Below are 12919 nucleotides of genomic sequence, written 5' to 3' on the forward strand. Positions count from 1 at the left end.
GTATAGCACGTAGTAGTAGTTTGCTCCTGCTCTTTACCTCCGAATCTTTGCAACGTCTCGAAGTTTTAGGCCGAACTTGAGGCTCTGCGAAATATGAGCTGTCCAAATTTTCGGAATCGGTTGACTCCATGTCTGACGATGCAAAATCTTCGTTGGCTTCACTGTCACTGTGGGTTGACTGGCTACTAATGGACATGTCGTCGGCATCTAGATCTTGTGCCTGTTTTCGGGGGGACAGTATAACGGGGGAGTATGGTGTATCAGGCTCGTTGAAATCAAACACATCGTTCAATGGGTTGCTTGTGTATGACTGAACTGGAGAGATTGAAGGCGAACGCGGTAACGGCTGCAATGGGGACGATCCAGTAGTTGCAGGCGAGAGGGGCGACGGCCGCAGTGGAGACAGTACAGATGCTTCAGGCGAACGGGGCAACGGCTGCAATGGGGATGATTCACTATATGCAGGCAAACAGGGAGACGACAACAATGGGGACGATCCAGTACTTGCAGGCGAACGGAGCAACGGCCGAAGTGGGGACGATTCAGCTGCTTCAGGCGAACGGAGCAACGGCCGAAGTGGGGACGATTCAGCTGCTTCTGGCGAACGGAGCAACGGCCGAAGTGGGGACGATTCAGCTGCTTCTGGCGAACGGAGCAACGGCCGAAGTGGGGACGATTCAGCTGCTTCTGGCGAACGGAGCAACGGCCGAAGTGGGGACGATTCAGCTGCTTCTGGCGAACGGAGCAACGGCCGAAGTGGGGACGATTCAGCTGCTTCAGGCGAACGGGGCGATGACCTCAGAGGGGACAATCCAGTGATTACAGGCGAACGGGACAGTGGCCGTAGTGGGAACGATTTGAAGTGTTCAGATGAAGTGTGGGAGACTTGTCCATCATGGTTTTGTGCATGCTTCTGATTCCCGCAGGACCTCAACCATGTTGACACGTTGTACGGAATGGAACGGTTGGAGCGGACAGCATCTTTGACGTGGCCCGTTGGTAGATCACAGTTCGCCTTCTTGCTTGACGTGAAAGCGAGGCAGTTGCAAGCGCCCCCGCAGCCACATGTTTCCTTCTCGGCATGAAGCAGTGAATCATCCGTTACAGATTTGGAAGGGACATCATTCTGAAAGTCGAAGTCACAAAGTATTAGATCTAGCATTGACCTATATCTTACATCATGCAGCTGGCATATAACGCTGAAAACTTCGGAACCAACGATCAGTTATGCCTTACACATACAAACTCTTTGCAACTAACTAATAATGTCAAGACTACTTAAAAGGCGAACATAAAACACGTTTAAAAATAAATAATACAACAGGGGAAAACAACTGGGGTCAATAGGGGGCGTAATCTCTTCCAACTTTATCAAATAACGGTGCAAATTGATGCGCAGACTATAGAATCATGTCAGTGTAACTTGTTTAATTTACAGACGCATGCACACACACACGCAGACAGACAGACAGACACACACACACAGACAGACACACACATACATACACACACACACACAGAGACACACACACACACATACAAATACTAGCCTCTACCAGACTGACCACGATGGCTAATAGGAAGAATTATTTGTCAGAGAGGTTTGAAACAAAGGGAGTTTATCAAATGTCTCTAGCGTCTTAGTGTGGACTGACTCCTCGGGCCTTATTGCCGATTGTTTGCTGAATTTTAAGATCCGTGGGCCCGTACTGAGTAGGAAGGTCTGGTGGAGGTTACAAAAAAAAATTACGAATACACTCGCGTGCTTGGGCGTGCGCGCGCACGCACAAACATACTCACGCGGCGCACACACATACACACAAACACATACATACACGCACACACACACACACACACACACACACTTAAGTTCAGCTTCGATGTTCTAAAACCAGACACGGAATATGTTTCGAAACTTAACAAAGTTGTGATCATTGGTGATGAAGAAGGAAATGTCTGACCCCGAGTACCAGGCCGGATCGTAAAATTAGCAATCGTGGGTATAATTTGTATATATTCGTTGATAGATTAACATTTCAATTTTTCGTTTCCGCACACATCCCGACCGAGCTCCGGGTTAGAACTGTGTAGCCTTGCCCGGACAACGGGGTTTGTGTTACACCGATTGGCGCTGTTTGTGTCTGCACATAACGCAGTGGTCTACCTAATGGCTCTGCCATGTGTTGGGCTGGCCATGTGGCAGGCTTCCTGTGGTGAGAGAGGTTTGTTTGTTTGAACCTTTATTTATTCATGAGAAGCTGGAAGCGGCTAGCCTGGGTACTATCCGATTTCTACCGGGGCTCCTTACACTCGCTACCCGGGGCTCCTTAGGCCCAATCTATACACAGTTTTTACCGATATCGGTGGATGTGTCTGGAGCGATCTGGAACGTTGGCCGCAGGACACCCGTGGCGCTTGCAGTCATAAACAGCTATATAGCCTAATGAGCCCGCGTTGTATGCTAATGAGCCTTCCCGAAGTCGGGACACATCTACACGCGCGCGGAAGCTGTCGGGGACCCCTGCTAAGCTATCGGGGACCCCTGCTAAGCTATCGTACGAATGGTCCGGACCTTCCGGGAGAAATTTTCCCGATATCTTTATGGCGATATTGCAGTTCCATCTAGACGCTGAAAAAAAAGCTGTCGGCAAGAGGTTGTTGGCTCGCCGATATCGGGAAAAACCGTGTCTAGATCGTGCCTTACACTCGCTACCAAGGAGCCCCGGTAGAAATCGGATTGTACCCAGGCTAGAAATCGGCCTGCAGTGGCCCGGTTCACACGAGGAATATTTCTGGTCGTACGACAATGACATATGCCAAAGTCGTCCGTCAGCTTTCTGTTCACACGCCAAAATGTAAAAAGATTCGCCGAAGATCATATGCAGCAAACACACGCGTAAAACACTGTAATAAAGATGGATTACACCTGCTTGGAGAGTACGTCTTTCTGGTATCGGACCGGAGTTTCTTTTACCATTTCGGAGGTTGGCAGGCAGCCTCAGGCCGAAGGGCTACAGTTCCGCTAGTAAACGTAGAACGCGAAACTTAATCAATATGGCGGAAAGCCGTTTACTGCCTCTTTCCAACAAACCTATTGGTATCGTCTGTTGCCTCTTTATTTTGGGTAGAATATGTAGTAACATTTTAATTTTGGACCCGAAAACTATAATTTCTTGACACTTTTTTGTTCGAAGCTGCTTGGAAAAAACGAATTTTCCCAGGATAAAGGCCTACGTGGTAGAGAAGCTAAATTCATGTTTTTGTAAAATGAAAATAAAAAATTCCATGTGATAACTTTTTTGTAATCTCCGATGACGTAATTTTATCGAAATCGCATGAAAAACGCTGCTATTTGGGTCATCGGGCGAAAAAAACGCATCACCGTTGCAGCGGACTAATAAAAAAATGGTTTCGCTGGCCGACCAACTAGTCCTCGCACAAAAATAATACAACCCACGGGCTTTTCAGGAAATACGACAAGTCTATGCTCAGCTATAACGGTCACCAAGCAATAGGGAGCAAAAGTTAGGGAGACAACAGAGCACTTCTGGCCTATTACACCACCCTTCCGCCAACTCAGGTCAGATTTGAACTCCGACCCGGAACCTTTTAAGAGGAACATGTTTTCTCAATATGTATTTGTATTAATTAAAAAGTTCATATCTACCATATACCCAAATTTGGTTTGTCTGCGATGGTTACTTTTCCCACAGGAGCGGTTTAAAGTCATGTCAAAAACGCTGTATTTTGAGGCTGTCAAGCCTAGATGCATATTGGAACTACGTCATAATGGAGAAACATTAAAAACATGCTTTTTTCTGACATCGCTTTTCTGACAACGGATAAAATGGGGTGCAAAGTCTGCGCATGAATTTGTCCGGGAAGGTATGTGCGCTCTCCGTCCTTTCGGTGCTGCACATCGGCAGAAAACCGTCTTTAAAAGTTGGCATCGCTGACGTCACGGAGTGACGTGACGTCAGAGGTTGCTCAAGGAAAACAGCAGGGTTTGCGTTTTAAGTTCGTCGCTTGTAAGTAAAATGAAGAATGTGCCAGATTTTGACGTGGCGCTGTAGACCAGATCTCACGCTTTCAGAATCAAACGCGTCCGACACCAAACTCTTAACTACTTCGCCGTGAACGGCCCCTTAAGAAGCACAATGCGCCCCAAATGTGTGCAAGAATGCATTCTTACACAGTGCAATGCACAAACTGGATCTTATTGTCGGCGCTAGAAGCGGACAGTTTGAATAAGCGCGGCACAGATGTGTAGTGCTTTAAGTAGGCTATTACTACATACCACTGAAAGAAAAAAATATCGCCGCGTTAAGGAGCTATGAACCGAAAGTCAGTAAACCCAGTTTATCCTTGAGTTAAACCCCAAGATTCCAGCTTTAATGCCCATTTAAGTCATATTAATGCACGGTATCGCGAAGATATGCGCTAGGTGAACGACAGATGTCGGCTCTAATCAAGTGACATAGAGAATGAAATGATTTTGGAAAATTTGTAACTAGAAAAATGCAAAACGGTGTTTGTTTTTACTTATCGCGACATCTGATGAAAACGTCGAAATTACGTCATCTAGACGTCATATAAGGTACAAGCGCCGCCCTACTAAGCGGGACATTTTTCTCTCAATATGTATTTGTATTAATTAAAAGTTCATATCTACCATATATCCACATTTGGTTTGTCTGCGATGGTTACTTTTCCTACAGGAGCGGTTTAAACTCATGTCAAAAACACTATTTTGAGGCTGTCGAGCCTAGTCAGATTTGAACTCCGACCCGGAACCTTCTACATATTTCACCCAGCACGCGTCGTTCTACTTTCAGTGCAATTATCTCATTTCCAACAACTAATCCCCACACGGCAGGTGGTGGAGTGGTATGTTGGCGGGTGGTGTCAAGGTACTCTCCAAGCAGAGGTTGAGTCGCGGAGAAAAACGCGAACATTAAACCACCGCGAAAGTTTCTGCATTTACGGTAGTGATGGTTGGGAGTTCTACTGGCTGCGTCTGTAAATTTTCCGACTACTACTATATGCCCGAGACTCAACCTATGCTTGGAGAGTAGTGTTTTTTGTTTGTTGACTCCTTCAGTTGTGTCAATGGTCTCTAATGAAGTCTATGAATACTCCTTGGTTACAGGGACAGACAAGTCGCCAGACGGTTTACACAATCGGTAAAGTTCGGGTGACGACATGAAACGTTACTCGTCACTTTGAACAGCTTCAATTTTTCAAAGCAGACACGAGTATCGTACTTGTCCGAATAAACATATTTATGGTGAACTGTGGAGAAGAACATGTCTGACACGGAGCAAACCGGGGCCGGCCGGGAAGCCTGGCATCCAGACGTACATGTATTATAGCTCTTCATGTATTATAGCTCTATCAGTGAAAAGCATTTATGCTGGGAGTCTCTTTTCGGCTCCTTTCGTCTCGGGAGACAACTAGAAAGGCCGACATTTGCTTGAGAGCAAATACAGCATATTTCAGCCATCTCCCCTCCTCATGTAACAATAGACTGTTCCAAAATCACTCATGCGCAAAAATGGAACACTTCTGCTTAAAATGACTTCTAACTACTAATCACACTTATGAGCAAAAATGAATCTTACAAAAACCCCTTCAAGAATGGACTCAAAAAAATAGACGACTCCAAAAACACTTCCGCTAAGAAATGGAATTTGGAATCATCAGCCGTCCAAAACCATATTTGCAAAAAATCCCCCCTCTGTGCAAGAATCGACTCTTCCTGTTATACCCCTATGTAAAGTGGAGCGATCCAAAAATATATCAGCTAAAATAGTCAGCGAAGTCCACAAAATGAATTTTAAAAAAATACCCCCTTCGTCGAAGAATGGAATCTCCCAGCTCACCCTGTTTGAAATTGCACAATAGACAAGTCCAGAAATACTCACAGTACATGGCCTTTGTATAAGAAGCAACCCAGTCCAAAACTGAATTTTTAAAAAAGTCCCCCGTGCATGAATGGGCTCTTCCAGATAAAACAAGGCTTGCTGATTGGCTGCCGAATCCTCCTCATGTACAGTCTTCAGGTGGGGGTAAACTTCCATTTAACAAATGGAATTCGGAATCATCACCCATGTCCAAAACTGATTTTTTTTAAATCCCCCCCCCCCTATGTGCAAAAATGGACTGTCCCAGTAGTAGTCTTATGTCAAGTGGATCAGTGCGAAAACACTTCCGCTAAAAAAAACATTGGCATTATCACCAAAGTCTAAAAGTAAATTTTAAAATACACCCCCTGTCCAACAATGGACTCTTCCAGCAAAATAAGCTCGCTCATTGGCTGGCCATTAATTGGATTTTCCTTGTCCACCAACCACCTGGATGTCTATGGACTAGGTAGGTAGGTAGATAATTGGATGTACCTGGCACACCTGAGGCCCTGACACACCAGAATGACCTAGAGGTCATTGACCTCGGCACTCCAACCTTACCTATCCTAAACTCTCCCACAAAAACCTCCTTACGGAGCCATTTTGAGGTGATTTATACTACATATTATACATGGATCCTTTGAATAAGTATCTAGGGCACCTCTGTGCCAAATTTCAGGTCATTTGGATGTAATACCATGGTACAGGGGGCCAAAATATACAGTCTTGGTCCAAAAGTTGCAATAAAACCTCAATAAAATCCTTTAAGGAGCAGATATGAAAAAAATTAAAAAAACACATTTGGGTATTGGCCCACTCTACCCTTGTGCCAAATTTCAAGTCATTTGGTTCAGAAACGGCGGAGATGAATCGCTTTGAAAATTTGACAGGAGAAAGAAAGAAAGAAAGAAACATTACGAATACAATATATTTCACCATACCTATGGTATGGCTGAAATATAATTACTACTGATACGTCTGGATACCAGGCTATGCCGTAGGGGGTGGGTCGGGTCGGTAACTGGAGACATACTACTGTTTTTGGTGGACTTTGGGTTAGGTTTCTAGCAATGAAATCCTTGCAAACGCTACGCTACGCTACTTCAGATATTGCTATCGAGGCTATGTTTGACTTTGAGTGCCAAAGTACTTCGGTTTTCTAGATAGAAATTGATACAAACACTTACATGCCGGGTCGACGGTGTCACGTCATCGGTCCTTTTTCTTTTCCGTGTTCCTCCCAGCAGCGGGATAGTAATCTCAACTGACCCACCGTTTGCAATCTGGCAGAAATGCCGAACCTGTAATCAAAGTACGAAAATCTTACTACCAGTTCAACATTCTAAAGGGTAAAGTTGAACGGTAAACAAAGTTGCTTACGGAAGTATGCGGGCAAAAACACTTTGTAACAAAATTGCACTGTTTTTATTATACAGCTGTTTCAAGACACATATTCTGTCTCGAGTGTAATTGAGATCTCCAAAACATACGTATAGCGCCTTCGGAACATAGGGATTGAACCCAAAATGCAGAGCGCTTCCTCAAGCCTGGACCTGCTTGTGTCCTATAGATCACGTTGATTTGATTCAGTCATCTATGGGCACTGGAATACTGACGCGAACGTGCGAAAAAAAGGTGCCCCCCCCCCCCCCCAACAGTTGCCTCATTATTCAATCTGCGGGATTTCTACAAAAGACTGAACCAAATCAGGGCTTAGAGGACTATATAGCTCAGGAAGGCACGGCAGTAATTTGAAATGTCTACTGGAAAGAGAAGCTGCCAGAAAACAGGCCCGGGCCTACACTTGCCAGTTCCACGACTCAAGCATCAAAATGCACAGATACACACACATGTGCACATAAGTTTTTCTTCCAGGGGCCCTAGAGCTGAACTGACCCGTGTAGGCCCTGGAACCTGGGAACCAGTATAGTTATATTTCAGCCATACCATAGGTATGGTGAAATATATTGTATTCGTAATGTTTCTTTCTTTCTTTCTTTCTCCTGTCAAATCTTCAAATCGAATCAACTCCGCCGTTTTTAAACCGATTGACTTGAAATTTGGCACAAAGGTAGAGTAAGCCAATACCCTCAGGTGTTTTTTTCTTTTTTTTCATATCTGCCTTTAAAATGATTTTATTGAGTTTTTTGTCAATTTTTATGTATATTTTGGGCTCCTGTACCCTGGTATTACAGCCGAATGACATGAAATTTGGTACAGAGTTGCCCTGATCATATGCCCACCCAGATTTAATAACAGTTTTTGCATACGATACAACAAAATGCTTAATTTTGCGATTTTTGGCCATTTTTTGACAAAAAAAGCACATTTTTGCCTCCTGTACCCTCGTTTTACAACCGAATGACCTGAAATTTGGTATAAAAGTGCCCTTCAATTATGTGCGCATGAATTCAATAACAGTTTTCCATACAGTACAACGTAATGCTAAATATTGCGATTTTATGGCCGTTTTGGACAAAAATTGGACATTTTTGGCTCCTGTTCCCTCGTTTTACAACCAAATGACCCGAAATTCGGTAAAGGGGTGCTCTAGATATTTATCCAAATGACTCATGTATAATTTTTGGCATGGAACACTTTAAAATGATATATTTGGGAATTTTTTGGGTCATTTTCCAATGGCCAACGACCTCAAGGCCTATTGTTGCATGAGGGAGATGGCTGAAATATGCTGTATTTGGTCTCAAGCAAATGTCGGCCTTTCTAGTTACTTGACTAAAGCCGTCTCCACGTTATAAGTAATAGGCTTTTTTTAAACACACAACGTAATTTTTAAGGTCCACCAGTCCTTGGCTAGGGTCGGCAGAGAGTGTTCGGGAGTCAGGGCAGGTCTTGCCGAGGACCGTGGATAAGCAGTTCGGGAGGCGTCATGTAGGGAGAGAGAGCTAGGTCGGAAACTCCGTCCCTGCATGACACCTCTCCGAGTAACTGTATCTCCGAGTGGTCCTCGAGAAGAACAGATTCTCAGCCGTTCCATTTAATATAAAATGAGTCCCAAGCTGAAACTTGTTTTGAAACAAAATCCAACTCTCTTTTTTGTACTCGTTACATAAGAGAACAACTTACCTCTTTGCTGTTCTTGAAGAGCTTGAACGCTGTCGTCGGAATCCCTGTGCTATAGGCTATTTGTTCATAGATGCGCTCGACAGATAGTTCTGTTAGCCGGATAGGGAAAACTGGTCCAGTGGGAGGAATTACATAGAAGATCGTCCCTTCACGTAACCGAGTACAGTACTGGGAGGAACTCGGTAGAGTCAGGAAAAAAACTACTTCCATACAACGAGAAACGAAACGCCAGGTACAAAGCAGCATCTCCCAAAACCTGTCTGTTAGGTGAATGATAGTCCTTGTGATGTCGAGAAGTGTGTAGAATGCAGCGGTGATGTCCTCTCCGTACACGAAAAATCCACGAGGTAACCCGGGGTCGTCTGGTGGCGGTTGGTCCTCATAACCCCCGCCGCCTGAACTGAACGAAACGAATGGTGACCCTAGAGGGATGAACGCTGTTGCATTCGCCTTACTTCCTGTGGTCAGAGTATGTTCTTTAACCTGGCTGGATAAAGCAGCGGCACTACACACACATAGACAGAACCACAAAAGAGACAGAGTGTACGCCATCGCGAGTTTCCGACTGAAAATAACAAAGTGACATCAATCTGGGCCTGTCAAAGAGGTGGGACTCAAGGGAAGGGAAGGGCACTTGAAATGCTCGTATGCCCCGTCCCATATGGGACACATGGCACGGGCTAGAATGTGTGGCGCCTAAGAATTTCACGCGTCATTTGCATGACACATTGAAGTGTCGATTTCCAACATATATTCTAGTTTATTAATATATTCTAGTTGCAAATGTTGATGACGAAATGAAGAAAAGTGCATTTTCTCAAGTACGAAGCAACTAGGACCATCTATGCCAGCATCTGGCGCGCATCTAGAGCGAGCACAGCAAACCTTCTAAGTTGTCGTATCAAATGATTGACTGCAACATCGATTGTCCTCCTTCATTTCTATTTGTGCAGCTTATTTATCGCTCACCCTATTGATAAGATTTAAGTTTAATTTCAGAGAAAGCGACCTGACCTCTAACCAAAAGTGACAAGTTCCGAAGCGCAATCTAATGTCTGACTTAATTTTCAAAACGCTGTTTGCTAACTAGATAGCGCGGGTACCATTCGATTAGGGTAGCGACGCCGAGTGTAGGGAGCCCCGGTAGAAATCGGATGGTTTCCAGGCTACTAATAAGAGGATAAGCCAAGGACGTTATATAATATCACATATAATTTTTCTCTGATATAACGTCCTCGGCTAAGCAGGCTGAAAGTTTTCCCCAAATCCCTCAGCTTCTGCTGTGACCTGCTATGCTATGCACCACTAGCCTTAGCCCGGTTACCAAACTCCAGCCTGATCTCAAAGTATAATCTGTCCCATCACGAGAGATATTTTTGAGGTTGGGGTATGGTGTCCAGGCTACACTAGCCTGGAGTCCAGCCTGTTAGTGGTTCGCTTCCGAAAGTCGCGACCTAAAAGCGACCTTCATACATTACAATGTGGGCGAGGAGAATCTGGAGCTATATACTAGTGTGTAAATGGATGTATAAATGAATAAAGACCTTTATTGCACATTTTTGCCATTTTTGCCACACCATGTTTCCTGTGTATGAAAAACTACAAAAGTTCCGTTTTCTTGACAGCAGATAGCTAGTACAACAGATCACACTCACACAAACACACAAACATTTGATGGTTGATAACGGCAGTAGAACGTGAAGAATGTTGATGAAATAATGAAAGCCTTTCATGTTGACGTCATAAATCTTTCACAACTCCTGTCCGAAACTCGCCTTGCCGTGTCTCCTCTCATCTGGAAGAGATATCATCTCTCGTCTTAATAGCCGTGTCTCCTCTCGACAAGATACCAGGCACACATATGGATTGGACTCACTTCGTGTGAAGCCACGTCAGGAAGCAGAAGCACGGGTAGTCTTCTCGTTGCAATTTAGCTTAAAGTTTCCTTCCAATATATACATACTTTACTGACGTGCCTACCAGCCAACATGGGATCGAATACGCTTTGTACAGACCGCTGGTGGTTTGAAGTAAGAAAAGGCGACATTTACGCGTATGCCTCAGGAGCTGACGATGTTGGCGGAGATGTCATCAACGTATCGAAGACGAAAAAGCCGGGGATTGTGTATGTAAGTTGATTCATTATTTTCAAAATTACACTGTTATTCATTCGTAGTACGAGATTAAATAATTGCCGTCTGTCGGGTAATAATTGAAGAGCTCTACCGGACCCATGCACGGGTGGATCTGAGCATACTTTACAATAGTCTGCGTGCCAGACCCCGGGCTCATCTCAGCGGGGCCTGCTGTAGAATTTCCTCGGGGGTATGTTGACCCTAGAGCCGAGGAATTGGCTTCTGTAGGCCATGGAAACAGTATGGCATCCAGGTTAGTCGATAGTAAACTTGGCAAGGGATAGAATTAATGTAAGAGGATATGTATGATCTAGGATTGGTTAACTTCCATATTTACTAGATATTGATGAGTCACTGCCTTATCTTTTGTTATAGATCGAGGCAGGAGGTGACCCTGGGGTAGACTTCTGCGCCGTAGTGGCGAAATTCTACGTGGATCAGAACTACTTCTGCAAGAAGTTCCATGGACTAAAGACGGCTGCCGAGTTTGTCAAGAAGTGGGATGACCTGGCAAGCAAGAATTCCCATTCTGGGCATATATGGAAGACACGCCTAGTAAGGAAGCCAAGAAAACTACTAGCGGTAGGTTAACAGTTACATTTGATTTAATAATAGATTACATTTTAGACTAGAAATCAATCTCAATGGTCGGATTAGGTCCTAGGTGTGTTTTATCGGAGCCTGTCGGATATTGGGCCTTTTTTCTGCAGCCTATCTTTCATGGGAGCCCCTGGGAGCCAGCCGAGATCGGGCAGCTAGGACAGTTTATTCGGTGGCCCCCCTCTCGTTCTCTCCCCCCGCGCAGCTTACGCTGCACGGCCGCGGCCTTCGGTCGCGTAATTGTGCGCGCCCACCCCCCTTTGCAAATTTGGGGATCCGCTAGTGGTAGCGATAACTCCTTCGGGCTTATAAACTCCCCGGTGAGATCGGTGGGCCTGGCTGGCTCCCAGGGTAGCTCCCAGGGTGACGCCGCAAAAATTCCCAGGCGCCCTGCATCACAGATTTCGGAAAATCACAGGGTCATCAATGAGTATGAAATCACAAGACAAAACAAACTATCATTGTGGGTATTTTTACGCGGGCCACACAATTTGCGACTGAGTTCGGACTTCGGACTCTTGTTAATCAACAGATTTGAAAACCCCCCAAATGTCGTTAGAGGAGAGAATTATCACTGTTATATACCTTAGGAGGAGGGAATTAAAAGAATGTGTACGATGTAAAGTTGTGACGGAATATTTACCTGGCTTTCGGAACATAAGGATTTCGGAACATACTGGGCGGTCACCGGTACGGTCGTAAAAGTATAGAATCGTAAAAATCCCCCGGCGTGAGCTAATCGACCTCGGCGGGTGTGCAAATCCACTCTCACTGTGTCTTCTTCTACTCTCCAAGCAGAGGTTAGGTTCCGGCTGTTTTTTTAACGTTTTTTTAGTCGTTTTTATCGGGCTTTTTTTTGTCATCTTTTTTGCTGTGTCCGGCACAGCAAAAAAAAAAATGACAAAATAGACAGCCCGATAAAAACGACTAAAAAAACGTTAAAAAAACAGCCGGAGCCTTACCTCTGCTTGGAGAGTAGTCTTCTTTGCCATAGTCTGACGGTGAAACCAGACACCGTACTGTTTTGATGACGTCATCACAACATTCCCACATGGCCTTGCCAACATCTGTTCGTTAGCTCGTTACATATGCATTTGGTAGGTCGTAAGTTCGATCCCCGGCCGAGTCATAGCAAAGACTCTAAAAATTGTACATGCTGCTTTCTCTGCTTAGCACTCAGCATCCGGGAAA

The 12919-nt window shown here is 44.8% G+C and overlaps 2 protein-coding genes across 2 annotated transcripts in view; one reads left to right on the forward strand and one right to left on the reverse strand.

Moving 5' to 3' along the window:
• Positions 1 to 4703: 4703 nt before the first annotated feature.
• LOC118421971 lies at positions 4704 to 9573 on the reverse strand. Its single transcript, XM_035829474.1, has 3 exons — positions 8994 to 9573; positions 7094 to 7207; positions 4704 to 4712 (listed from the first exon to the last, which is right to left on the reverse strand). The coding sequence occupies exons 1-3, from the start codon at positions 9543 to 9545 to the stop codon at positions 4704 to 4706; spliced, it is 675 nt and encodes a 224-aa protein (XP_035685367.1). The 5' UTR covers positions 9546 to 9573.
• A 1408-nt stretch (positions 9574 to 10981) lies between these two features.
• LOC118421972 overlaps positions 10982 to 12919 on the forward strand; it is a 10597-nt gene continuing 8659 nt past the window's right edge. Inside the window, exons 1-2 of the mRNA XM_035829475.1 lie at positions 10982 to 11122; positions 11504 to 11642. Coding sequence (XP_035685368.1) covers positions 10982 to 11122; positions 11504 to 11642 — 280 coding nt within the window. The remainder of the gene's footprint in view (positions 11123 to 11503; positions 11643 to 12919) is intronic.

This window comes from Branchiostoma floridae, chromosome 8, assembly GCF_000003815.2.
Source record: "Branchiostoma floridae strain S238N-H82 chromosome 8, Bfl_VNyyK, whole genome shotgun sequence".
Lineage (NCBI taxonomy): Eukaryota > Metazoa > Chordata > Leptocardii > Amphioxiformes > Branchiostomatidae > Branchiostoma > Branchiostoma floridae.

Coding starts and splice junctions, on each gene's coding strand:
- LOC118421971 (XM_035829474.1), bottom strand. CDS start 9,545: ATGGCGTACACTCTGTCTCTTTTGTGGTTCTGTCTATGTGTGTGTAGT. Junction 7,208..8,993: donor TCTTCAAGAACAGCAAAGAG/GTAAGTTGTTCT, acceptor CTTTGATTACAG/GTTCGGCATTTCTGCCAGAT.